The sequence below is a fragment of the Mesoplodon bidens genome (genome assembly GCF_964165515.1).
Source record: "Mesoplodon bidens genome assembly, chromosome: 11".
NCBI lineage: Eukaryota > Metazoa > Chordata > Mammalia > Artiodactyla > Ziphiidae > Mesoplodon > Mesoplodon bidens.
In genome coordinates, this window is record NC_138167.1 from 6,736,487 (window position 1) to 6,762,825 (window position 26,339).

At 42.9% G+C, this 26,339-nt stretch overlaps 2 protein-coding genes across 5 annotated transcripts; both read right to left on the reverse strand.

Moving 5' to 3' along the window:
* Positions 1 to 1,721: 1,721 nt before the first annotated feature.
* On the reverse strand, positions 1,722 to 2,671 carry LOC308625686 (histamine N-methyltransferase-like; the record flags this gene model as incomplete). The annotated part of the gene is given in 2 exon segments (XM_081250194.1): positions 1,722 to 1,856; positions 1,860 to 2,671. Coding segments are annotated over 2 exon segments (876 nt in total). The 5' UTR covers positions 2,601 to 2,671.
* Positions 2,672 to 5,045: 2,374 nt separating this feature from the next.
* On the reverse strand, positions 5,046 to 17,264 carry MFAP5 (microfibril associated protein 5). Of its 4 annotated transcripts, XM_081248724.1 has the most exons (10): positions 17,020 to 17,264; positions 16,440 to 16,499; positions 15,438 to 15,473; positions 12,354 to 12,398; positions 11,551 to 11,583; positions 11,085 to 11,120; positions 9,490 to 9,516; positions 8,664 to 8,751; positions 7,976 to 8,049; positions 5,046 to 6,699 (listed from the first exon to the last, which is right to left on the reverse strand). In XM_081248724.1, the coding sequence occupies exons 2-10, from the start codon at positions 16,495 to 16,497 to the stop codon at positions 6,587 to 6,589; spliced, it is 510 nt and encodes a 169-aa protein (XP_081104850.1). In that variant the 5' UTR covers positions 16,498 to 16,499; positions 17,020 to 17,264; the 3' UTR covers positions 5,046 to 6,586. The 4 variants fall into 4 exon arrangements, with proteins under 4 accessions (XP_081104850.1, XP_081104852.1, XP_081104851.1 ...); XM_081248726.1 differs by lacking the exon at positions 15,438 to 15,473; XM_081248725.1 differs by lacking the exon at positions 9,490 to 9,516.
* Positions 17,265 to 26,339: the final 9,075 nt, after the last annotated feature.

The window sequence follows — 26,339 nt, forward strand, 5'->3', positions numbered from 1 at the left end:
TGGGTTTAGATGATATAATTTTTAGGTTTTTTTTTTTTACATGGCAAGAGAAATTATTCTTGTCCTATGTCATTAGAACATACTGTGATTCTTCTGAATTGTAATTTAATTATTCATAATTAAATTTAATTATGAATTATTGTGCTTATCAATTTATTACACATTGTCAGGTCTTTCGATGCTGGGTAGCTAATGGCAGAGAAAAGAGCATAGTTGTTTAACACAATTAAGTTATAGCTCACCTTCCAACAAACAAATTGGTTTCTCTTAATAGCCAATTAAGGAGCTGCCGTGCATGATTTTATATGAACTTTTTTTTTTGTGGTACATGGGCCTCTCACTGTTGTGGCCTCTCCCGTTGCGGAGCACAGGCTCTGGATGCGCAGGCTCAGTGGCCATGGCTCACGGGCCTAGCCACTCCGCGGCATGTGGGATCTTCCCGGACCGGGGCACGAACCCGTGTTCCCTGCATTGGCAGGCGGGCTCTCAACCACTGCGCCACCAGGGAAGCCTATATGAACATTTTTGAAGTACTTTTTTGTTTTCACATTGATTTTGATGTTAATATTACACATTTTCATAGGCTGATTTGTATTTGTATTACTTAATTTTCCTTCTCCCCTAAATCTCACCCATTTTCAAGAATGAGTGAATATATGAGTGTTTTTCTGTGCAGTTCTCACTACCCTTCATTGTAACTCCTTGTGTTTGACCATTTGGGACAGAACAACGTATTAGGAAAACGTATAATGACACAGTTGATACCTCAACGCCCATCAATCCCTTAAGTATAATCCAGGTTATTTTCCATTAAAATGTTTCCTTATACTTGCTCAAAGTGCATCTATTACTTTTTAAAAGAGTTGGGCGGAGGTGAGTCTCACAAATGTATGAGATCATTCCGAGTTCAACCCTTATTGATTGGTATGGAACTCCGATAATGTACTCCCCAAAACTACAGAGTACAGATTTATGGCTGGGTAAACACACAGAAGAAAGGAAAAGGGAATGAAAGAGGAAAACACCAGAGACAGAGAGAAGAATTTCAGGACCCCTGGGTTAAGAAAAAGCTAGAATCTTACTGAAAGTGATTGGACAAATTGAAAGAAAAAAACCCCCAAAACCCGTTATCAGCTTTTTTTTTTTTTTTTTAATCCATAACACAGGGCTTCCGTGGTGGCGCAGTGGTTGAGAGTCCGCCTGCCGATGCAGGAGACACGGGTTTGTGCCCCGGTCCGGGAAGATCCCACATGCCGCGAAGAGGCTGGGCCCGTGAGCCATGGCCGCTGAGCCTGCGCGTCCGGAGCCTGTGCTCCGCAACGGGAGAGGCCACAACAGTGAGAGGCCGGCGTACCGCAAAAAAAAAAAAATCCATAACACATATTTTATTAGTATTCCAGGAAATTCCATTATAATCAACAAATGGAAAGGATTTTATTGTCAATAAGCCTGTGAAACTTAGTTGTCTCATTTTTCCAGATTATGTGGTATGTAGACAGCATGTAGTCTCTTTACTGATAGAAGGGATGGGATAAGACCAGCAGTGTCATATATGATTCCACATGGAAGTCCAAGAATATCTTGGGATTTTCTAGATTTTACATATCAGAGAAAATGCTCTGTTTATGTTATGAGATATATTTATAATTTTAATACACAAATAAGTGAATGATCAAAATTGTTCAAACTATCATTTTTGAATACATTCTCATGGTGGATATTTATGCCTCAAGCACTATGAAACTCAGACTGTTATTGAAAAGAACCTTTCCCTCTTTCTTTACACTGAATTCAGGCTCTTGCCAATCTTTCATAATTTCTGCTTTGAGATCAGGTGGTGCTGTTGTGCTAAAGTTTCAGGTTTCTGTCAAAAAATCCCAAAGCAGGTCTCCATTTTCATTGCTGTCAATAAAACAGTCAGATATGTCCATGGTGGACAGAAGGTCATAACACTCATACTTAATCCCCAACTTGTCCAGCATCTGCATGAGGTCAGATGACGTGACATACTGGCAGAGGTCATCCCGGGGTAAGTGAGATCTGTACTTTTTCCATAGATTGTCCCAGCCACTGGCTCCGGACACAAGAGTAATGAGAATCTTAGCACTGGTAGCTAAGAGACTATGGAAGAATTTCAGAGTGGCTGGGATGTCTTTTACATAATACAGCATCTGAATCATATGAATAAAGTCCCACTTCTGAAGTTCTTTTTTCTCCATCATTCTATTTTGATATTCAGATGATGTCTTCTTATGCCAAGTTAACTTTATGTTCTCGAGGTTTGATGTCTTGGCTACAAGATCTTTGTCCTTGGTAATTTGTGCAGCACTCGGTTCAACAACTTCATTATTGATACTAACTCCTGGGTATTGAGCCTGCACTTTGGAGAGGATATGAAGATCAATTTCACCTGCACCTCCACCAGTGCTTAGAATCTTAATTTCAGATTTTGTGTCTCCAATCCTTGCTGTTATGCCCGGCAGCTTCTCGTCCATGAACTGCTGCATGCACGGATGCTCCGTAGAATTGTTGAGAAACCTCCGGAAAGATTCAACATATCTGCTGTGGTCAGAAAACGAGCTCTTCATGGAAGATGCCATGTTTGGTTTTCTGAGAAAGACAAGGAGGGAAGGGAGGTCTAACTTCCCTCTTCCCTTCCTTCTCTTCCCAGTTCCTTCTTTCTCTCTTCATCCGCATCAGTTTCTATCCAAAAAAAAAAAAAAACACACACACACACAAAAAAGCCCTGCTTTGAATTTAACGTGCTGGAGAGGCTGGGTTTGCAAAGCTGGTTACTAAGTGACTATCAGCTATTTTTAAAACCATTGAGGGTTTGAGGTGAAGTGAAGCTCATTTTGTCAACAGGAAGCTATGGGCTCTGCACCTCTATTTATATAAACAACATTTGCTTTTCCATCTTGGGTTCTGCCCAGAAGTTGTCATCTGAGGCTGCTTCTGGCTCTGGTTGACTGGTTTTTAGAAAAAAAAAAAAAAACTGTGGCCACCTGTTCCTCTCTCTACCACAGAGAAAGTCAAGTCACTTTCGCTGGCGTTTGCTTAGTGAAAAATGCTAAAACACACAAGGATTTCAATTTTTAAAATTATTTATTTATTTATTTATTTGGCTGCCTTGGGTCTTCGTTGCTACGCGCGGGCTTTCTCTAGTTGCAGCGAGCGGGGGCTACTTTTTGTTGTGGTGCGCGGGCTTCTCATTGCAGTGGCTTCTCTCGTTGCAGAGCATGGGCTCTGGGTGCACGGGCTTCAGTAGTTGTGGCTCATGAGCTCAGTAGTTGTGGCTCGTGGGCTCTAGAGCACAGGCTCAGTAGCTGTGGCTCACAGGCTTAGTTGCTCTGCGACACGTGGGATCTTCCCAGATCAGGGACAGAGCCCATGTTCCCTGCATTGGCAGGCGTATTCTTAACCACTGCGCCACCAGGGAAGTCCCAAGGATTTCAATTTTTATTGGAGTGTTGTATTTTTAACCTAATCTTTGCCTCCCTGAATTTGACTAAAGTCTAAGCACAGTCCTGCCCCACCTCCACTGTGCTTCTGATGTTCATTCTACCCTGTAAGGTTCCAGATGGATCGGTATGGAACTCGGGTCCTCTTCACCACACTTTGCAAATTCCCTTCTCCCAGACAGATTTGTGAATTCCCAGAGCTTCCGGGTTCCCGTGCTCTGATGTCAACCCATCATCCCTCTGCCGTCTCCTTATCCCCCTTATCTGGTACTCTTCCAACTTCTGTTTCTTCTCAGATGTCTCTCTTGTGTTACAGCTGCTTCAGTACAGAAGGAAGGTGAACCTTAAGAGACTGCCAGTTGCTTGCACCTCTGACCAGGTGTAAAGTATTTGGCTAAACATCAGCTTTCACCACGAGTGCCCGAGACAGGGGAGGGAGGAGCTTGTGGCTGGCGACATGTACTGCTTGAGGTCATCAAAAGTGGGGAGACAGCTTGGGGTTTGCACCGTCTGAGTCAAATGAATACTTAGAGAGAGTGCAAGGCGCTCTTTTTAGAGAGTATACTGCACACTTGAATTTCCAGAACTTCTTCATTCAAGGAGGAAGGAGAATTTTCTTTAATCAGAAGCATGAAATATGGGAAAAGGTTAGGCTCAGAGCAGGATCAGCTCAATTTTGGAAGAGAAAATAAGAGTAAAACTTTTTTTTTTTTTAGGTGAGGTGAGTAGGCAGGTGAGTCTCTTCAAGGTTCCAGGAAGGCATTCAGTCACAAATTGCTTAAAGGTACTTTTACCCGATCTGTTAATTCCGACATTAAAGATCCATTTTTTAGTTCAAATAACTTTTTCATCCAGTTCCTTGTTTGAGAGGGTTGTCATTTGTGTTCACCAGGAAAAAAATAATATTGATACCATAAAGAGTGAGATGTTTTCACATCCTTTTATGGGGAGGATCAAGGAACGACAACTAGAACATCGGGAACTGAAATGGGTCGAGAGTAAAATGCAACAGGAAGGAGGTGAATGGAATTCTGCAAATGGGGAAGAAAGGATAGAGGGAAAGAACTAGGACCAAAACCAACCCCCCAAAACTGCCCTGGGACTGTTCTTAGAGGAAAGTTATGAGGGAAAATAAGCCTTTGTAAGGGTAAGGGAAGAAAGGACGGAAAGTGAGTTAGAAGTGTTGGGTTACATATACAGAAGAGGACAAAAGGCAGAGGATATCAGAACAGTGCAAAACGGCAAAGCACAGGAATTTGATGATGCAAAAGAAAAGCGAGGGTGAAACACTAAACTTCACCCAGTAAGACTAAAGGAGGCAGAAAAGAAATGGAATTTTCTGGAGGACGTAGGAGGGGACCACATCTGGGGGAGAGTAAACAAATTTGTAATGTTGGAGAACCACTGGTCAAGTTGCGGAGGGAAGGAGGAAACAATGGAGAAGAACAGAACAGAGAAATGTGAGCGATGCTGCTACTCAGCTTTCAAAATGGGATAAAAGCCTAAGTTCAGGCCTTCTTTCTAAACATAGAAAAAGAAAGAACCAGACCAAAGACCACTGTCTTCTGAGAAAGAAATTGGGAACATTTATTTTAAATGTTTAATTTGCAATATACCCAATACTGGGATTGGGGTGCTTTCTGGTGGGAATGCCACCTCTCGTTCAATGGGCAATCAGAGGGTCAAGTTCATGAAGAGACTCAAATGATTCTTGGAAACTCTGTGCCTATGAGATGCCTCTACAGTGGTTACAATGTCCATTGACTATGTCTGTCTATATACGAGTACATTTGATTTGAGAGATTGGGGTAGGGCTTACATGCTTTGGAGCTTTTCTAGCATTTCTCTTTAATCAGTTGTGCAAATCCTATTAAACTAAATTGCTTCTTAACAACAAGAATCTTGTCCTCATTTAGGTAGTATTTCCGCAATGTGAAAAGGAATCCAACCCTTACCAAGTTGAATTCTGTAATGTGTAACATCTAGGCTTTGAGAAAAACGAATAATGCATTTAAATCTCAAACCATCGAGTTAAAAGAAACCTTAGAACTAACATAAATTTAACTTTGTCATGTTAAAGATGGGGAAATTAAACCAGGGCCTAATGAGAGAGCATGACTTAACTGAGGCTACCTGATTACTGCTAGAGCCAGGATTAGAATGCAGGTTGCCTGAATATTGTGTTTCTTTTACTCTATCCTGTAAACCATCAGGTAAACTTTATACTTGTGTGTTAAAGTTCAGGTCTGAATTCCCTTCTTATGCCCCAAATCAGGCTACTCCAGAATCCATTTGCACAATATAATCTCTACAGATTTTGGTAAGTGGTGAGGATGAAAGAAGTACCAACCACTCAAGGAAATTAGGAGCAATGATATGGTTTCACATTAAGTTGTCTAATTAACTTGTGGAGGTGGGCTAACCCCCATACTACCATAAATGAGTGGGTAAATGAGACTTGCTGGCCCTACTTGCCGACTGAACAACTGCATGAAAAATGCAATAGTTTTATACCTGGTGTACTCCTCTCTCTTTAGCCTCGGTCTTATATAACTCTTGGCTCTGGAGAATTTTCTACGACTACAAAAATTACCATAATTCTTCTCCTAAGAAGGACCTACCAGGCAAATGTTAGGACAATGCAGCAAAATCATTAATAAAAGTAAAGGGGACTATGTAGGTGAATGGGGGTTAATCTAGGAAACTCTGGAATGAAAAATAAAGTTCCATGGTTAGTTAAGGTAGACAGTGATAGCGTCTTCCACCCTAAGATGTATCTCAAACAGATTCAGTAGTTAATTATTATTTTTAATAATTTTATTGAAGTTTATTTTCCCTTGAAATTGTATGTAGAATGTTTGTACCTAAGCCACATGGTATATCCACTAGGTCTATGATATGGGGAAGCAGCAAAACCATGCAATACTATAGACTATTTTAAGTCCTGAAAAATGAGATAAATGGATGAAAATCAAGAAGTAGGGGCAAAAGCTAGACATTGCGATGGGATTGGTTTAAGAAATACTCATGTCTATGGGTTGGCTGACAATGGTTGGACAAGAAGTTCCCTCTTAGAGCGTTCTCTCCCTCCCACCCACACATTCTTTCTTTCCTCTTCCTTGACATCACAGACCACTGGGTCTCTGCAAGTTCACATCATCACAGGGAGGAAGGCTGAAATAGCTGGAGCGACGGAGTCGCCTTGGGGGTAGACCAGCCATCTGACGGCAAAGTTCATCTAGAAGAGAAGCAGAGCATAATGGGATGAGGATGCAGGACGATGGCAAGGGCTCGTGTCTTAAGGAAAGGGAAGACTGCAGGGTGGTGTAGTGAAAAGGTTGAAGAGAAATAGATGAGGGTTAGAACCCCAGCTCTGCCACTTACTGGTTATTTACTCCCTACCAGAAAGTTTAACTTTTCTGAACCTCACTATCCCTTTCTGTAAAGCAAGCATTAAAATACCCCCCTCAACAAGGTAGTTGTCAGTATGAAAATGAAAACATGGATGCAAAGGTACCTAGCACACTGGTGGTCGGTAAATTTTAGTTTCCTTTATACACCTTGCTCCCATTTCTTCGAACCGTGGACTTATTAAACAGCAAAAATATGAGGTCCAGTCATTCAATATACATTTAAATGTTTACTATGTGCAAATGGCTAACTTTAGCAAGTCCCCTGAGACACTTGAAAGTGCCTAGAGTCCCAAATACTCATCCTCAATGTCAAGGTGCTTCCCTTGCAGGTGGCTTGCATAGAGCCAATTGGGGGCAAGCAGCAAGTTTCCTTCTGCGAAGTTAAGTACAGCTCTTACTCAGGGGCTCGGTGCAAGGCGGGCTGCTGAGTCAGAGTGGCTTTCGTGTGTGGTGCCTTGCCGACCACAGCCATCGTTTGGGGCTGGCCAGGGGCAAGGTGAGAAATATCTTTTTTCCCACCATGCATAGTTTATAACCACACACTCTGGACCCTTGTAAACTCTTTCTACCTTCCTCTACCTCTGACATTTCACAATAAGCAAGGTAAATGGTTCTTGGAATCGGTGGACTGTTTAAAAGGTAGCCGGTGTCTAGGAGTCCAGTTGATTTTTCACATATCCAAATGCTACTCTGCCTCCAAATCAGTGGCTTTCCCCGCCCCACCAGAGTTATGAACGTGGCTGCAGACTAATAGAGACTGTTATTTTTAATGGCTGACTTGGCCTTCCTTCTAGAAGTCTGGTGAATGATCTTCAAAGCAACCAGAGCATCTGAAATTTCTATCTCTATATAAGAGAAGTTAGGGGCTACTGTCTAGCTGGAAAGAGATCTGGGGAGGGGTGCTTTTCTTAGGTTATGCATATAGTAAGCATACAGCTTTCCTTAGATTGTTTATCTGAGGTAACTTGTTGGAATGGGAGCTATTGTACGTCAGGGAGTAACCTAAAGCCCTCCTGCAAAGCCAGACCTTGGATCTTGTAGCATCTTGTGCCTAGTTACCACTCTCATTACTGTCCCTCCCCACTAAAAAGCCAGTCTTACCTTTCATAACTTCATGCTCTTTACAGACGAGACGGGAGCAGACCTCATTGTTGATGATGTACATACGCCGTAAACTGCCACCGGTGCAAATGTCACGGGGCAGGAAGGAGATAGAAAAAGCATTGAGAGGGAGAACTAGCCTCGGCCTTCAACTCCTGTATTTCCCACTCTTCCCTATCTGTTCTCCCCTTATCTGGATTTCCTTCAGTGCTTCAGACTGCTTCCTCCCGCTCCCCACCCACCCCACCTCCCCAAGCAGTGTAGGAGATGGAATGGGATCAATCACTCTTATTGGTGACACTGCACACTCCACCTAGACTCAAGCTTCATACTCCTCCCCACTATTCCCTACTATTTTCTACCTTCACACTTGGATGTTTAACTCCAGCCTTTTTCAGTGAGGTGGTAAATTTGATAGACTGGAGTTTCCCTCATGATGATCCTACCTCCAGCCCCCACCTTCATTTGCCTTCTAGCATCTACACTTGTTAGTCAAACTGTTCTCTGTGTGCCTTAATCCATACTCCACGTTCTCATTGGCACCTTCAGGAACAGCTAAGAGGATTATGCTAAAAAAAAAAGTCTGCCCTTCCAAAGACTGAAATTCCACAGTGGATGCTCATTCAATAGTTACTGACATGAAAGCCCTATCATGGACGATGCTCTCTAGGTGTTCTGGGACCTTTACCTGGTAAAGCATAATTGATGGATGCATTGCTTCACTGGCCGATGCACAGAGTAGAGTCTTGTGCAGGCAAATTTCTCATCCCGGCACTCTGAAGAGGCCCAACATAAAAAACACGGGGAGGCATAACAAACAGACATGAACAAAGGGTTAAGGGGATGGAGGAGGGGAGATAGAGTTGGGGAAAACCTACAAAGGAATCTCTACAGGGGATCACTGTAAGTTGGGGCATGTTCTTCCTGTCACCAAAACAAAGCAATGATAGAAGTTGGCTAAAAAATGAAATTTAGGTGCTTCCCTACCTGGAAGGAAAGTGGGTTAAAATAGTCCCTGAGGTCTCTTCTAAGAAAAAAATCCTTCTAGGGTTATACAGGTGGCAACATGAAATATCAAATGCTAGCAGTCCCATTCTGAAGAATTTGAATTCTAAGGTGGGTCACTATTTCTCTGTTCTGGTGGGTTTTCAACCCTATCTGCACATCAGAATTATCAGTACATTAGAGAAAGCATGACATCTACAGTCATATGGAGTCCTTGCAGTCACTTCCCAACCCACTAACCAACAGATAGTGTCCAAAAGTAGTTTAGGGAGAGGACTGGTCTGGGACCATGCAACAGTGGTCCCATCTTTTTCCCATGACTTTTAGAACAGGAGCTCGTAAAACAGTGGGGTGGGGTGGGAGGATAATGAAGAGTACTACAAATACGCTTTGAGAAAGAATTGGAAATAAACTAGAAGATGTACCAAGTATCCTCCCAAGAACAAGGACAAGGAATTCTCAGGAAGGAAAAAAAGGCTTAAAAAAAGACATGCAAAAGACAATCATACCTGTGGTGGTATTTTTATCGGGTGAGGCTAGAAGGCAAAAATTTTATTCAGTTATTACTGCTTCTAGAAGTCACTGCCCTGTAACTGTCATGTTGCCTTACTTGAGACCCACGTGGGGCACCCATAAATAGATGAAATAATAACTCTTTTTTTTAGCAACTTCTAAAAGAAAACCCATAATGGGGTGTTTTGATCCACAAAATTGAAGAGATTTAACATGATTTTAAATGATTTTTGTCTTTCTCCTTTCTTTCCTAGAGAGTTGAGAAACTTATTGTATTGAGAATATCTTTGTTTCTATCAAGCGGCAAATTTAGTAGAAACACAAGGCAATGAGCCATGCTCAGAAGAGCGTCATCCTAGAACTAAGGGGAGAAAAGATTATTATCCTGCTGTGGAAGCTCTAGATACATCATCATGGGTTCTTGGGTAAAAGTTATTTGGTAAAGAATAGCAAGGGTCATAGTCACATCCAGCCCTAACCTAGGGGCAAGTTAAATACCAGCGAAGTTTGTAAAATGGTGAATAAGTCAAGGAGTAAGATGAGTCTTGAGGAAATAGACTAACCACGGGAGTTATCTGTAAAAATGTCTTTGGAAGGGTTGCTTATAGGATACCATAGGAAGAATACTATATCTATCCCATGGTTTCAATTACAGGTTTATATGTTGAGAATTCTCAAACTTATATGTCTAGCCCAGATCTTTCTCCTAATAAGCTCAAGACCTACAAATCCAACTGCCATTTTGTGGAAGAGTTCATGGATTTTTTTTTTTTAAATCGTTCCATATCTCAAACTGCCTTATCTTTCCCCTTCACCAATTCACATTGGTGCCACCATCCACCCAATAGCTACCATCTACCTAATAGAAAACTGGACATGATCTCAACAGTCCCTGCTGACTGACAGCTCATTTCTCTCCCTTACCTCTAACGTAGTTCAGGCCATCATATTTTATTGGAACTAGGCAAAAGCATTCTTGCTGGCTTTCCAGTTCATGAATCTGCTTAGGACCTTCCTTTGCATGCACTATTCTCTGATTGGTTTTCATTTCCATGCTAAGCCTTTGCCCATATTGTTTTCTTTACCTAAAAGCTCTTCCCCTTTCTATTCACTTGTCTTTCAAGAATCAACCTAGTCAATATGCTTTCCATAAAAGCCTTTCCTAACTCCCAACACAAAGTATAGTCAAGGACTCTTTGAGTCTTCCACAGCTTCTTTTGCTTATCCTGATTATAGCATTAGTAAAACTGAATAAGGTTATCCATTCCTTTGTCTATCTTGTCTACTAGACAAAAGATATCTAGAAGAAAATCAGTTTTGTTCACCCTTGTCTTGCTTTTACCCATCCAGTCTCAGGAACTTGGAGAGAAAAATCAAGTCTTGGTATTTTGTGTATCAAACCCCTTACGCAGATCTTGCTTGTTAGGGGATCAAAAATGTCTTTAGTTTAAATTATACTGTTGGACAAATGTGCTACATAAAATGGTAGCCCTAATTAGGATCCTTCACCAGACATACTGCCTTCTGTCATGGGGGATAGGGAAAGACCAGAATGGGCCCGGTGGCCCTGGGATCCCAGATCTGAACTTACCCAGCTCATCTGTGGGAGGCTTGATATCGGCCAGAACTGAAAAGGCACAAAACAGTGGTGTGAGGAGGGTTTCGAATTGGCAAAGGGGAAGGCAGAAGGCAAGAGGGAAGAATATAGATAACAGGCCAAAGTCAAGACTATGGCTGGGTTTGTGTATTATGTCCAAGGGAATAAAGTTAATTGAAAATAACTAAATATTTTTTTAATATTATTTGGCCTGTTGACATTATACTAATTTTTGGAAGACTTTAATTCATGCTTTTTTAAGCTATTAATCCACTTTGCTTCCTGTTTTTAGAGGACTAGGAGCATTCTTTCCTTTTATCCCACCGTCCCTGAACAACATCCCTTTCCCTGTGATAAAAATACATGATTAATTCAAGAGCTGGAATAAATAATTGTGAATATTAACAAGAATCACGCCATCTTTAAGGAGATGAAACATACCTGTAGGAGTGAAACCTACCTGTTTCGTCTGTAGCAGGATCATTCACCAGATCTGCAAAGATACAACATAGGGAATGAAAAATGCAAGGCGGAAAAGTAGCAAAGAGGAGCAGGATGAAGGGATGATGATCTAAAAGGAGGCAAGATTGAAGTGAAAGAATGTGGACTCTTGGGGAAAATATAAGGGAGCGATAAAAAGACTGGGCATGTTTAGAGCCCTCGGTGGCATCTAAGATAGACAACAGAGCTCTGAACCTCAGCAAGTCCCCTACATACAAATGAGTTCCGTTCCGAGAGCACGTTCGTAAGTCCAATTTGTTTGTAAGTCCAACAAAGTTAGCTTAGGGACCCAACTAACACAATCGGCTATGTGGTGCTGTACTGTAATAGGTTTATAATACTTTTCACACGAATAATACATAAAACACAAACACAAAAAATAAACATTTTTAATCTTACAGTACAGTACCTTGTAAAGTACAGTAGTACCAACTACATCACTGCTGCTTTTACGCTTGCTTCTGGACATCCTGGGCTTGAAATAAAGATACTGTACTACTGTACTCTATACAGTACCATGCAGTAAAGTACACAAAAGCACATCCACTTGTAGAGGATGCACACACGTGACAATGTACGCCAGACACTAGAACTAACTTAGGTGACTGGACATGAGAACGTTCAGATCTTTGAAAGTTCGCAACTTGAAGGTTTGCATGTAGGGGACTTACTGTTCTAGTCTTCCTTTAAGGAAGGAGGTACAGACCTCAACCCTTCTATCCCCAGTTTGAAAGCAAAGAAATAAACAAAAGAGTATCCTACTAGGATCTTCTGTGAATGTCTCTGGAGTCACTGGAGTCACATCATCTGCATAAAAACAATCGGGAAAGATTTTCTGAGCATTCTCTGTCCCCCACCCCTACCCTTGCACGCCCAGTAAGTGAAATTGACAAGCACAGTAGACTCATAGTAAGATCCCAAAGTGTTTTTCTTTCTTTGCTTCCCAGCCTAAGTCCTTTCCCCTGTGACCCAAACAAATGTCACACTTTCCTACTTCCATGAATATACCTGTACAGTCCTAACCCTAGAGAGTCCTTCTCCCTGTATGCTCCTTATTTAGAGGAATGAATGAACTACATGACAATTAGACAGTCCACCACAGGCACGCCCTTTCTCGGTTAGACTTTGGTTAAGCGTTGGACTGCAAGAATGACTTCTTCATCCTAGCATATAATAACAGATACAGCTAATTTGGGATTACTATGTGCTTGCTTTTACAGATGGTAAAACTCAGGACCAGGAGAATAAATAACTCACACAAGGTCATAGAGCTTGTTAATAATTATAATGGATTGATGACCTCTTTGCGATACTTATTTAAAATGAAAATTGTTTTTCTCAAACAGACTGTGGTTTTTAAAAACTTTTTATTTTATATTGGAGTATAGTTGTTTAACAATGTTGTGCTAGTTTCAGGTGTACAGTACAGTTATTCATTTATACATATACACGTATCTATTCTTTTTCAAACTCTTTTCCCATTTAGGTTATTTAATATTGAGCAGAGTTCCCTGTATACAGTATACAGTCCCTGTTGATTATCCATTTTAAATGTAGCAGTGTGTACATGTCAATCCCAAACTCCCTAGCTATCCCTTCCCCCCCGGTAACCATAAATTCGTTCTGTCTGAATCTGTTTCAAGCAGACTGATTTTGATATTCATAATGTGGATGTAATTGGATATCAGTCTGATGATAGGCTTTACACAAAAGAGTGTTCACAAAAGGTAACATTGGTAGTTTTCTGATGCTCAGTGATAAGTGAGGTAAAGAGAGGGGAGAGGAAATGCCTTGTTGTTGATCCTTGGAAAGTAAATGCCGGAGGGGAAGAAATAAAAATGGTCCAGGTCTTAAGGCGGAAGCTATTTGGATAAACTAAGAAAACTGTATCTGAAACTGTAAATAACAGCAATTCCTGAAACAAATAGTCTCTGCTTTAAAAAGCAACATAACAAAGCAGTGTGAAGAACTAAATGTTTGTTAAACATCCCACCTGTAATTAACCTTCATGGTAAATGGCTTATAGTCATAATCTGTTTTACCCACTAGAGGTCAGCAAAATCACAGTTTGCCTTGAGGTCAGTTTACAAATGTCAGATTTAAAATCTGGTGAGAATAGCATTTTTATAAAGCATGTCAGAGTTACTGATCCTTGCACTAGAAGCAATACACAAAACATTTTGAAGGAATTTCCCCTGCTTATTCCTTACCTCATCCTTTTAAAAAAAATTTCGGATAGAAGGTCATCAGATTGACAACAGCCTCATCTTTAACACTCAGTATAAGCTTTTGTCTTCTGGAACAAATTTTTTTTTTTTTTCTTTTTTCGGTACGCGGGTCTCTCACTGATGTGGCCTCTCCCGTTGCGGGGCACAGGCTCCGGACACGCAGGCTCAGCGGCCATGGCTCACGGGCCCAGCAGCTCCGCGGCACGTGGGATCTTCCCAGACCGGGGCACGAACCTGTGTCCCCTGCATCGGCAGGCGGACTCTCAACCACTGCGCCACCAGGGAATCCCCCAGAACAAATCTTGATAAAAGGAATTCAAGTCTGCTCCAGTCCCACAGGATATTTGAAAAGCCACTGACCTGAACCATTCCAGAAGCTGTAAGAAGGGAGTGGATTCTCCCCAGGGTGCAGCCCTATCCTGCCCTGTTTCCCATTCTCTCCAGCTACATTCCAGTCCAACCACGCACAGAAACAGAGGGAGCAGTGGGCGAAAAAAGGGTTTGAGAGTATCCTGGCTGTCTCCTCAGAATTCCAGGCAGAGTACTAGTTTTTTGTATATTCCTCAGTTTACCCACCTTTTCCATGAGCTACCACCATTTGAATGCTTTATTAAGGATTCGTGAGTGTTCCCTGAAGGAACATTTTCATCATCTCTTGTACTAGCTCTGCATCACAAATCATAAAATAGGACTGGACCTTAACCAGCCCAAAGAAAGGAATTTGGATTTTTAGTTTTGCTACTGCTGATTGTGACCTAGGTTCAAAAATGTAGGGATTCAGACCTCCATATCCACAACAGAGAAAAAAAAAAGCTTTTCTATATTTTAGCTTCTCTACCAGGATGCACAGTAAGAAATGATATTGTGCCTCAGTATACACAAAGAAAATTGAAACAAGTTTAATAAGATAATAGTTTACTCTGGTAATGTACTTGCAGTGTACTCTATTTTTATTTTAGTCTATCCTAACTCATTAAAAGCCCCAGTTGTGACCCACTCATTTGGTTTTTGACCCATTAACAGGTTGCATACTGCAGTGCTCTCAGGGGTTGGGAAAAGCAAGAGAACTTATGTTAGATACCTGGAGGCAGCCTGGGAATGTTGATTAGAGTATCTTTCATCAAGCTGAAGGAAGTGGCCCTTTGGAAGCCAGAACTTTTGGGTTCTGTCTGATTGTGCCACAGTTGCTCTGGTGCTGGGAAGACTTCTTATGTCTGCACTTCAGTTTCTCCACTATTACATGGTTAGGAAAATGTTTTCTGTTAGGATCTGTGGGCATTTTCCAAGGGAGTGGAAATGAAATGGACATAGAGAAGGTCTGGGGAAAGTTATTTCAGTAGTTCAAAAGAGAACAAGAATGTTTTATGAATGGGATCTTAGTTTCCCGACCAGGGATCGAACCCGTGCCTCCTGCAGTGGAAGCTTATAGTCCTAACCAATGGACCGCCAGCCAATTACCAGGATAATAGGATTGTTGAACTAGTGAATTAGATCCTCTTATTTCCCACACCTTGGCAATGCATCTCTGTGTTGTATTACAAATTCTTGAACTCTAACCGTTTAGCTACATTGTCCTAATAAGAACCTCATCAGAGCCCAGTTCCAAGGGTTCACCTACCTCCTCTTTGGCTGTTGACCCCTAGGGGTGTCCAGTCTGTATCAAAGGAAGGAGAAAATGTATGTGAATGAGTCCAGCTCTGTACCCCGTAAAGCTTGTATAAGATGAACCAGAAAATGATAGGAAAATTGTACTTTATCTTTCAGTGTTTTATTTGTGTTATAGCTCAGTATAAAAGTACTCAGAGCGTTAGTGCTACACACAGACATGGGAACACGCAAAGAGAGCAGATTTCTGAGAACAAAGGCGAGCTCTGCTATGCCCTGACTCAAGAGGCCCTCTTGCCCTCAGTCCAGCCAGAAGGGGTAGGGTCCTGATCCACACGCAAGGCCAGCAGACTTTCTGATGTCCCATCCTCTGTCCCCACAGCCAACCCCTCTTAACTGCACTACTGAACAAGGCCAAAAATTATCATCTCACAGTCTGCATTTGGCCGAATGAGAAAAAAAAAAAAAAAAAGAGTAGGATTTTTTGAAAGCCAAGGTTCACTTTCTGTGATCAATCTTCTAGTTCGACTCTTTGAAATCTGTGAAGATCATTTTTCATTTGTGTATAGATGTGGCAACATATTTTCTGTGTGCATGTGAATCTGCTTGTGTGTAGGCTGGTACTCGTGTTTCTTAGGTGTATATATTCACTGTTTTCCTTCACGGTTTAAACTGGAGTTTCTTGTGAGGTGATCCTTCTATGTTTGTGTATGCATTTGTATATATCAGCTTCTTTAGCCTTTGGGTGTTTTTTTTTTCTTCACTGCCTGGCTGGCGGGATCTTAGTTCCCCCGACTGGGGATTGAACCCACGGCAGTGAAAAGTGACGAGTCCTAACCACTGGATCACCAGGGAACTCACCATGTTCTTCTCTTTAATGGCAGTTCTGGAGCTCAATAGCAAGCATCTCTTCTCCTAGTCCCCTTCAGCCTCATTCCATCCACCCTCTAACATACACCTTCACCCACATCTGAGGAGCTGACATTTGAGGGAGAAAAAAAAGGTAGGGACTCACCAGAGGGAATGATGAGTACAGTGAGAAACAGCAGCACTTTGGGTCCCAAAAGCAGCATATCTGACAGGTGGGTGGGGAGAGTAGAGATTTCAATTCCAGGCAAGGATATCTGTAGGATCTCTGTCTCTGCATCTTCCCAGGAACTTTCCGAGTGCCCCATAAGTCTCAGACCCTTCCTCTCTTTCACTCAACCTTTCTCCTCCAAATTCTATTCTTTGATCATTTGCCATTCTTCTCTCTCCTTTTTTTCTACCAAGTCAGAGGCAATTTTATACTCTAAATGGTTCATGATGGCCCCCGCCCTGTGGCCTCTTTCAACCCTAGTGTCTAATCTTCTGTTTTGAAATCTGTGGCTTTTTAATATAATCGGCTCATCTTGGTGTCTCCTTATTGGGATTCCATGGATAACTGGGATGTCTGTTCAATTCTAAGTCAGTGACATTCCCCATTGCCCTCTTCCAGCCCTTCAAAACACCACACACACACACACACACACACACACACACACACACACACACACACACACACACACACTCCCTACCCCTGTCTATTTAGGGTTTAGACAATCAAAACAACTCACTGTTTATGGTTCTCTGCTCTTTCCACCGAGTCCTTTGGTCGTTGAATGTGTCTCTCTCCTTCTCACTCTGTTCCACTTTGGCTGGAGAGTAAGATGAACAGGGCCACTCCCTGGAAAGGACTTCAGATTTGGCCTACTCTGAAACAATGAGATGAGGGAGAGCGAGGAAGAGAGAGAGAGAGGGAGGGAGGGAGAAAGCCGGGCTACAGGAGTCTGATGCTGTGCTACAGTATGAGGCTGGGAGGAGAAGGGGGTTGGGGCTTTGCAGTCACTCACACCCTCATTCCAAAGGTTATGACCACATTGATGCTGCTACTCCCTTGAAGGGTTGGCTGGCGCTCATATGTGCCTTTCTTCCGTGAGCCACGTTCTGGCCCCAGCCTCCCTTTCTCCTTGGGTTCCTTCTTACCTAAAGAGCAGCCCCCCAGCCCCCTCCCCGGTCACGCACCCAGAATCTGTTTCTATTTTTCTGGTCATCTTCCATATTGGAATCATTCCTCTAGCCCCCTTTCTCACTTTTGTCCTTTTAGAATTCCACACCAAAAATTTTCTTTGTATCCTTTTATTATTTTTTTTAATTTATTTTTTAATTTTTTGGCTGCATTGGGTCTTAACTGTTGTGCACGGGCTTTCTCTAGTTGCGGCGAGCGGGGGCTACTCTTCGTTGCAGTGTGAGGGCTTCTCACTGTGGTGGCTTCTCTTATTGCAGAGCACAGGCCTTAGGTGTGCGGGCTCAGTAGTTGTGGCTCGTGGGCTTTGTTGCTCCGTGGCATGTGGGAATCTTCCTGGACCAGGGCTCGAACCCATGTCCCCTGCATTGGCAGGCGGATTCTTAACCACTGCACCACCAGGGAAGCCGCTCTTTGTATCCTTATGTTTCTCTTTTTTCTTTGCCTCTTTCTTGACCTTACACGTTTGACTCTCCCACCATCCTCCCCTGCCCCTGTCACACGCCTTTAAGAATCTCATATATTGCTACATCCAAGCAAACAGACAGTACATGACTTTTGTCCAAGAGGAGGGCTGCTGTCTTAGGAAAAGTTAAGGAACATAGAACCCTCATCTTTTTGAAATGTGGAGGAGCTCCATGAGAGGAGATCCCACCCAGCCTTATGTTGTCTTTTGTCTTTGTTGAAGCTTATATTAAGAATCTTGGTTTCTGGAATCTTAAGGACAAAAATGCTATCAGAAGCCCAAAGAAAATTGGGAGCCAAGTTCATTCTGCTTGCCTTATTTTCCATCAGTACTCCTTCATGTCACGTAATATGTACATAATGTTTTCTCTGATCCAGGAGCTATAAAAACTTTGTCTTCACTCTTATTCCTAGAAACTCTGGTGCTTAGACCATTACAACATCTCCACTTCGGAGGAATAAACTTGAATTACAGAAACTTCAAATCTGAAGAATGGTTGCCCTTATGTGCCCTTGCAGTGTGTAAATTTCAAGTTATCTGTTAGCTTCTTTAGTCTATATTTTGTATTTCCCTGATGAGCTAAATTAGTGAAGTGTACAGGTAGACAGAGCAGATAGTATTCATGGATTACAGACCAAAAGAAAGCAGAGAGTAAATGATGGAAGGGAAGAAGGAAGGAAGAGAGGGAGGGAGGGAAGGAAGGAAGCTGTCACGAGGAAGGCAGAGGTATGGACATAGTCAGAAATAAGCACATAGCACCTCTGGTTTCTCTTAGGAAGCTATACCTGTTCCATCTCTGAGATACATGGGTTCTGGTCAGTCCCCAGAACAAATCTGTGCACAAAACCCAGCTTTTCCTGATTGGACCTGTCCAGAACTTGATCTTTTCCCATCTGTCCCACAATGAGAGTGCAGAGGCTACACAACAGATGTCTGGGGAGAGCCAGGGCAACAAAAGGCAGGGACGCAGGGGTCGGGGAAGAGACAAAAGCACACACAAAGCAGAACTAAGGCAGGGCATACGACAGAGAGCCTAGAGCCACACTCATGTTTTCCATGAAGCGCAGACAGATGGAGAAACTGAACTCAGGCCAGTCGTTTGGCAGGGACAGCAATGACCTCAATGTGCTCCCAGCCAGAGACTGTAGCTTAGGAAAGCCTCCCCAGGCAGTAGGAGGGGGCGCTTTCCTAGGGTCTCGAGGGGGAATCTGAAGTTAGGGCAGTAAAAACAGGAACAAAATGTTCAGAGCAAGGCAGAGGGAGCAGGCAGGCAGCGAGCCTGACCACGGAAGGAAGGAAGGGAGAGGAAGCGAGGGAGCACGGCAGGAACTGGCAGAAGAGCAGATATCACCATGTAGGCTCTCTTGGTCATTCAAGAACGCCGTTTACTTGAAAGTACTTGGGTTGGTTTCTTGTTCATGGCAGCTCTGGTGGCCCCTTCTTGCACAAGTCCCTGTTTGTTTTCAGAGTCTCCGCTTGGACCCCCAGTTTTGGAGATCCTCTGACTTACTTTTCTCATTGGTGGTTATCATGTAATGACATCAAGTCAGAGTCAGCACCCGTGGTCAGGAATGAGCAACTTCCATCCAGAGATGTGAGCCTAGACTCTTCCGAGGTTCTTGCTGACCCTGGGGAAAAACTCCCTGGGCAGCAGCCCACATACTTATCCAACACAGGGTGGATCTCCTGCAGGTCAAGGATGCAGGAAAGTCCTCCATGGAATTGACTGGCAGGTGAAGAAGCGACTCAATGTAGGCAATCTAATGTCTGAGACATCCAGGAAAATGTTAGTTTTCAGAAGAGGTCTCCAATCAGGGGACGATGGGTAGAATGCAAAGAAAGAGAAGGGAGACAGGGATGCGAGACAGCATGCTGGTTTATTCATCTGTTGACTGGCCTGTGAAGAATACACCCATTAGCTGAAGGCCTCTGGGCAAACATACAGAAACGTTATTACTACAGTCCAATCCAACTAAATTAAATCCAGGGCCTAAACACACACAAAAATCCCATAAAAGGAAGGAAAGGAAGGAAGGAAGGAGGGTTATACGAGGTGGGTGTGTGGGGGGGAGTGCTGTGTGTAGAGGGAATGAAGCAATAAAGTGGTAACCGCCAAACTTAAGAGATGGACCCAGTGGAGGAGTTAAGAGCCAGCAAACATATGTCCTCAGAGAACTTGGGCAAAGGAAAACTTCCCGCTTCTTAGTAACCCATACCTCTCTGTTCTTCACGCCTCCACGCCTTGCGCTTTCTGTTCCTTCCTTTCTCAAATATATATCCTCTTCCCAGCTCCAGGAAATAAATGCTGATGTGTACATCAAAACCCAGGCCCCATGCTGCTCTTCTCTGAAAACTTTCCTGGTCCCCTTTGCTTCTGAATGGTTAATCATTCCCTCTATTGAGCTACGTCTCTTTTTTAATCATTGTGGCATCAGCTTTATTACATTCTTTATAAATTTATTTTATTTTTTTGGCCACACCACGCAGCATGCGGGATCCCAGCTCCCCAACCAGCGATCGAACTCCTGCCCCCCGCAGTGGAAGTGCAGAGTCCCTTACTGGACTGCCAGGGAAGTTCCCCTCAGCTTTATTGTATTCTTTTTTTGTTTGTTTTAATTTATTTATTTATTTTTGGCTGCGTTGGGTCTTAGCTGCAGCACACAGAATCCTTCATTGCGGTGCACGGGCTTCTCTCTAGTTGTGGCGCCCGGGCTTAGTTGCCCCGCGGCATGTGGGATCTTGGTTCCCCGACCAGGTATTGAACCTGCGTCCCCTGCATTGGAAGGCGGATTCTTAACCAAGGGACCACGAGAGGAGTCCCTATATTCTTTGTTTTACATGTCTGTGTTCTTGATTAGACTGAGAGGTTCTTACTCGTCTCTGGCTGACATGATGATCAGCACAGGAGAACTCAAAATTTGGTCATTTGAATTGAGGTGAGACGAAGACTCGAAATATTTCGAGAGAGAAACATTCAAAAACTGAGTCAAATGCAAAGTAAAGGACAAAGTTCTAGAGAAGAAAGTAGTCTGAGAGGATACAGGAGCACAGCCAGTGGAACAACTAACCAGTGTTTTGATCCAATATGAGAGGAATAGACCTAAAGGAAACAGGCACAGAGATTGGGCAACAGTTATTCCAGAAATAAAGGAATTTGGGCAGAAGGGCTGTAAAATCAGTGCATGCGAAACATAAGTGACTTCTGTCAACAATAATGAGTGCTTTTGTCTCATCATTTTGCTTTGTGTAAATTTTCAGATGGCGCTGGTGGTCTTGCACTGTTATACCCACACTGTATGTAGTATCTACACTTACATTTGACTCCCTTGGTCTTGGTTGAGAGAGGAAACGTTCCCAGAAGCAAAGGAAGAAGCCACAGATCTCTCAGGGCTCAGCATCAGATTCCCAGCATCACTCCCATGTTCTGTTGGTCTATAGGGGCTCAGTTCCAAGTTAAGGGGAGGAGAAATAGACTTTACCTCTTGATGGGAGGAGTGGCAAAAAAGTGTGTAGCCTCATGTGTCACCAAGTTAAAATGAATCTTTTTAACAGATTAGACAAGGCCAAACAAAGAACATTTATATTTTGCCGTTTCCCTGAAACCTGATTTACCTCTCTTCACAATTCTAAGGACCTCTTGGATGCTCAATATGATAGAAAAAGTTCAGTGTTATTTTCTTGTTTTCTGCAGCATCAGACACTGTTGGCCTGTCCCTCCTTTTTGAAATGTGTCTTTCTCTTGGCATCTATGACATCACTTCCTTTGTTTTCCTCTTTAGCTTGGCTCAGCATTCTTTTTTAATTTCTTTTTCTTCTGTGTTTACCCTTAAATGTTGGTAGTTTTCAAGGAAGGTTCTTGCCCCAGCCATCTCTTTTTACTACACCCCACTCCTGTGTCTCTATTTACCATCTACTGGCTTCTGCTTCTAGATCTATACTTTAGTCTCTTCTATATCTGAAGGTGAAATAGTACATCTCTAGTTGGATGTCCCATTAGCACCTTGAGTCCGTCAGGCTTCATATTAGAGCAGGATCATTTAAGCACAAAGGGGGGAAGCTAAAGAACAGACTCCCAGGAATAACTACCAAGATTCTAGTGCCCCTCCCACCTTCTGGAGGCCACCTTCCATGCTGAGATGTCACCACTCAAGCTCTGGAAACGCGCTGGCTCTGCTAGAATCCACACCAGTAGAATGGATCCTCACTCCCTGCCTCTCTCTTCACTTAACCTTGGTTTTGAGTTCAAGACTTAGATTAGTGCATATGGTTGTTGAAACCTAGCTATAGGAGTCAAACTCTAGCTATAGGAGAGCCTAGGGTATGTCGTTTTTAGTTTTCCACCCTCTGTAATCCAGGAAGGTGCCCAAGAAAGAAGCTTCAATAAATGTTGAGTAAGCCTTATTTTTGCATATGTAAAGTTGGGTCATGCTCCCCGCATAGTCCCTCCCCATGCTAGGACTGTGGTGCCACCATCGCCCCATTACCCAGCTGAAGCATGGGAGTCACCCCCAGTTTCATTGGTTTCTCTCTTTCCCTCACCTTGAGTCCCAACACACACAACACACAACACACACACACAGATACACACACACACACGAGTCTTTCAAATCCATCCCTTTTCTCTATTATTTCCATCACCACTTTAGCTCAGTTCGGTCCAGTCATTGCTCTAACAGGGTCTTAACTGGTCTCCCAGTTCTGGCGTTTCCCCACCTTTGCTTATAATACAAAGCACTGTGAGCAATATTTCTAGCATTACTCAACCTAGGTTACTCTGGCTTAAAAACCTTAGAGGCGTTTCATTATCCTTAGGATACGGTAGGAACTTCTCAGTTCCCTCTCTCATCACCAGTGCTCTAACCCACCCACCCCGACACATTCTGCATCTTTCTTTCCGACACACTGAATCATTCATAGTTCTGCAAAAGCTCCAAGCTCTCTAAGCTGCCGTACGTGCTATGTTCCATTTACAACACCTCCACCAGAATCTTTAATTTACCAATTCAACATAACCTTTATGTTCATCTGTCTAATTTCTACTCATCCTTTCCAACTCAGCTTTGGGTTGTTTTCCTGAGTGTCTCCACTACAATGTGGGCTTATTGTGGGCAGATGCTTTGTTCACTGTTGCATGCCCAAGACCAAACCCAGGAAACTCATATTCGTACGTCAGAGAGATGTGTTGCCCGTGTATGGGAGAGACTGTACTTCCTAAAACTGAACACAAGAGGGCAACGAATCACTTCTCCAGGCCTGTTTTGAAGTTTGGCTGCCCTTTCCTACGCCTCATTTACTATTCCAGCTGACGACATAGTTCATGGAGCCCAACTCTTGAGCTGTGCCCGACAGGATGAAAGATTCTTAATGACTCAGAGCTGTACTTCATTGATATTCTGGCTGTCTTTTCAGTGCCAGGCACTTCACTTACCTACCGGTAATTAAAAAAGATGAATCAGTCCCAAGTCCTCCATTCAAGGAATCGAGAATCTAGTGGGAAAGAGAAGTCAACTGAACTTCCTTTATTCCCTGACATATGAAGAAACAAGTGACATATGAAGAAACAACCCGTTTTTTCAGTATCATTGGCTTCTTAAGATGGTAGAAGGGTTAACTACTGGGTGTAAATAAGACAGAAACTTAGAGTCTCCTAAGTGACAATTTTGAAAAACACGCACCACCAATCCAGCTAATTCAACCCCAGGTAATTCTAGGATGGCGGGAGAAGCATGCCCCGTCCTAAGCCCATCTCTGCGGCCACCCCACCCCCTTACCAATTTTAAATAGACTTTTCCTTCTGGAGCAGTTTTTATGTTCACAGCAAAATTGAGTGGAAGGTAGGGAGAATTCCCTTATACTCCTTGCCCCACATACCTACATCCTGCCCCACTCTCAACATCCTGTACCAGAGAGGTCCATTGTTATCAGTCTGTCAGGGTTCGCTCTTGCTGTTGTACAGTCTATGGGTTTTGACAGCTGTGTAATAACATGTATCCACCCTTATAGTATCATACAGAACAGTTCCACTGCCCTCAAAAGTACTCTGTGCTCTGCCTATCCATTCCTCCTTCCCCTCTAATCCCTGACAACAACTGACCTTTTTACTGCCCCGTAGTTTTATCTTTTTCCAAAATACATATGGTCGGAATCATACAGTATGTGATTTTTTTCAGATTGGCTTCTTTCACTTAGCAATAATGCATTTAAGTTTCCTCCATGCCTTTTCATGGCTTGGTAGTTAGCTCATTTCTTTTTAGGGCTGAACAACAGTTAAGTTATGTACACCTACTGAAAAACATCTTGATTGTTTCTGTTGGGGCTATTACAAAGCTGTGATAAGCCTCCGTGTGCAGTTTTTGGTATTTCCTTTTGGTAAATACCAAGGAGCACGATTGGTAGATCATATGGTAAGGGTATGTTTAGTTTTATAGGAAACCCTAAACTGTCTTCCAAAGCGGTCATACCATTTTGGACTCTCAGCAATGAATGAGACTTCCTCACTGTTGTTTCATGTTATCAGGATTCTGGATTTTAGCCATTTTAATAGGCTTGTAGTGATATCTCCTTTTTTTTTTTTCCTGTACACGGGCCTCTCACCGTTGTGGCCTCTCCCGCTGCGGAGCACAGGCTCCAGACGCGCAGGCTCAGCGGCCATGGCTCACGGGCCCAGCCGCTCCGCGGCATGTGGGATCTTCCCGGACCGGGGCACAAACCCGTGTCCCCTGCATCGGCAGGTGGACTCTCAACCACTGCGCCACCAGGGAAGCCCTACCCCATTGTTTTTAATTCTTATTTCTCTAATGACATAAGATGTGGAGCGTTTTTTCATATGTTTATTTGGCACCTTATATTTTTGTTGGTGAGGTGTATGTTTCAGGTCTTTTGCCCATTTTAAAGTCATGTTGTTTATGTTCTTATTGTTGAGTTTTAAGAGTTGTTTGTATATTTTGGATAACTGGCCTTTATCAGATATGTATTTTGCAAATGTTTTCTTCCAGTCTGTGGCTTGTGTTCTTATTCTCTTGACACGGTGTTTTGCTGAGCAGAAGTTTGGAATTTTAATGAAGTTCAGCTTATTAATGACGTAGTGACTTTGTATTTAAAAAGTTGTCACCATACCCAAGGTCATCTATGTTATCTTTCAGAAATTTTATATCTTTTCATTTTACATTAGGTCTATGACACATTTTGAGCTAATTTTTTTGAGAAGGGCATAAGGTCTGTGTCTAGGTTCTTTTTTTTAATTTTTGCGTATGGATGTCCAGTTTCTTGCATGTTTCTTGTTTAGTACATGCATGCAGTGACAAATCTGCCTCTACACACTGCTTTTGCTGCTCCCCACAAATTTTGATAAATTGTACTTTCATTTCCCGCTGACTTTTAAAAAGTTAATGTGATGTAGTGTGACATGCATATATAAATACATAAAATAGCGGAGTTCAACACATTAAAGATAAATTGAGGCATGTTAAATATTCTGAGTTTGAGCAAAAATTGATGTGAGGGCTTCCCTGGTGGTGCAGTGGTTGAGAATCTGCCTGCCAATGCAGGGGACACGGGTTCGAGCCCTGGTCTGGGAAGATCCCACATGCCGCGGAGCAACTAGCCCCGTGAGCCACAATTACTGAGCCTGCGCGTCTGGAGCCTGTGCTCCGCAACAAGAGAGGCCGCGATAGTGAGAGGCCCGCGCACCTCGATGAGGAGTGGACCCCACTTGCCGCAACTAGAGAAAGCCCTCGCACAGAAACGAAGACCCAACACAGCCATAAATAAATAAATAAAAATTAAAAAAAAAGTTGATGTGAACCTGGTAGCGCCAAACTGGAAGTGGTTAGGTGTATTCCACCAACAGGATCTTGGAGTGAGACTTGTAGAGAAAAGGCAGAAGCAAAGCAAGAGAATTATGGCTTGGCTATAGCTTAAGGCCTCTTGGGCTACCCTTAGGTTTCAATATTGCAACCCTGAGGTATTTCAGGCTTAGATTTTGGTTTGCTTATATAGGCCACCTTGGAATTAGAGCCACCTCAGTCTAATGGCCCCCTGCTTAATGAATTTAATGATTTCTCTCTTTTGACCATCATCTTGTACGTGATTCACCAAAAATTTGGTATTAGCGGCACTCTCAGTCGCCATCAGAGTTGAGTTGCTCTTGCCTCCTTGTGAAACTGATTATGATGTCAGGTTCATAGAAGAATTTGTTTGGGGGGAATTCCCTGGCAGGGTAGTGGTTAGGACTCCAAGCTCTCACCGCCGAGGGCCTGGGTTCAATCCCTGGTGGGGGAACTAAGATCCCACAAGCCACACAGCACAGCCCCAAAAATATTTTTTTTGTTTTTGTTATTCATCTCTTTTCTGTTCTGCAAGCACAGAGAGACCATCTGATGTATTGCTGATGGCTGTGAATATGC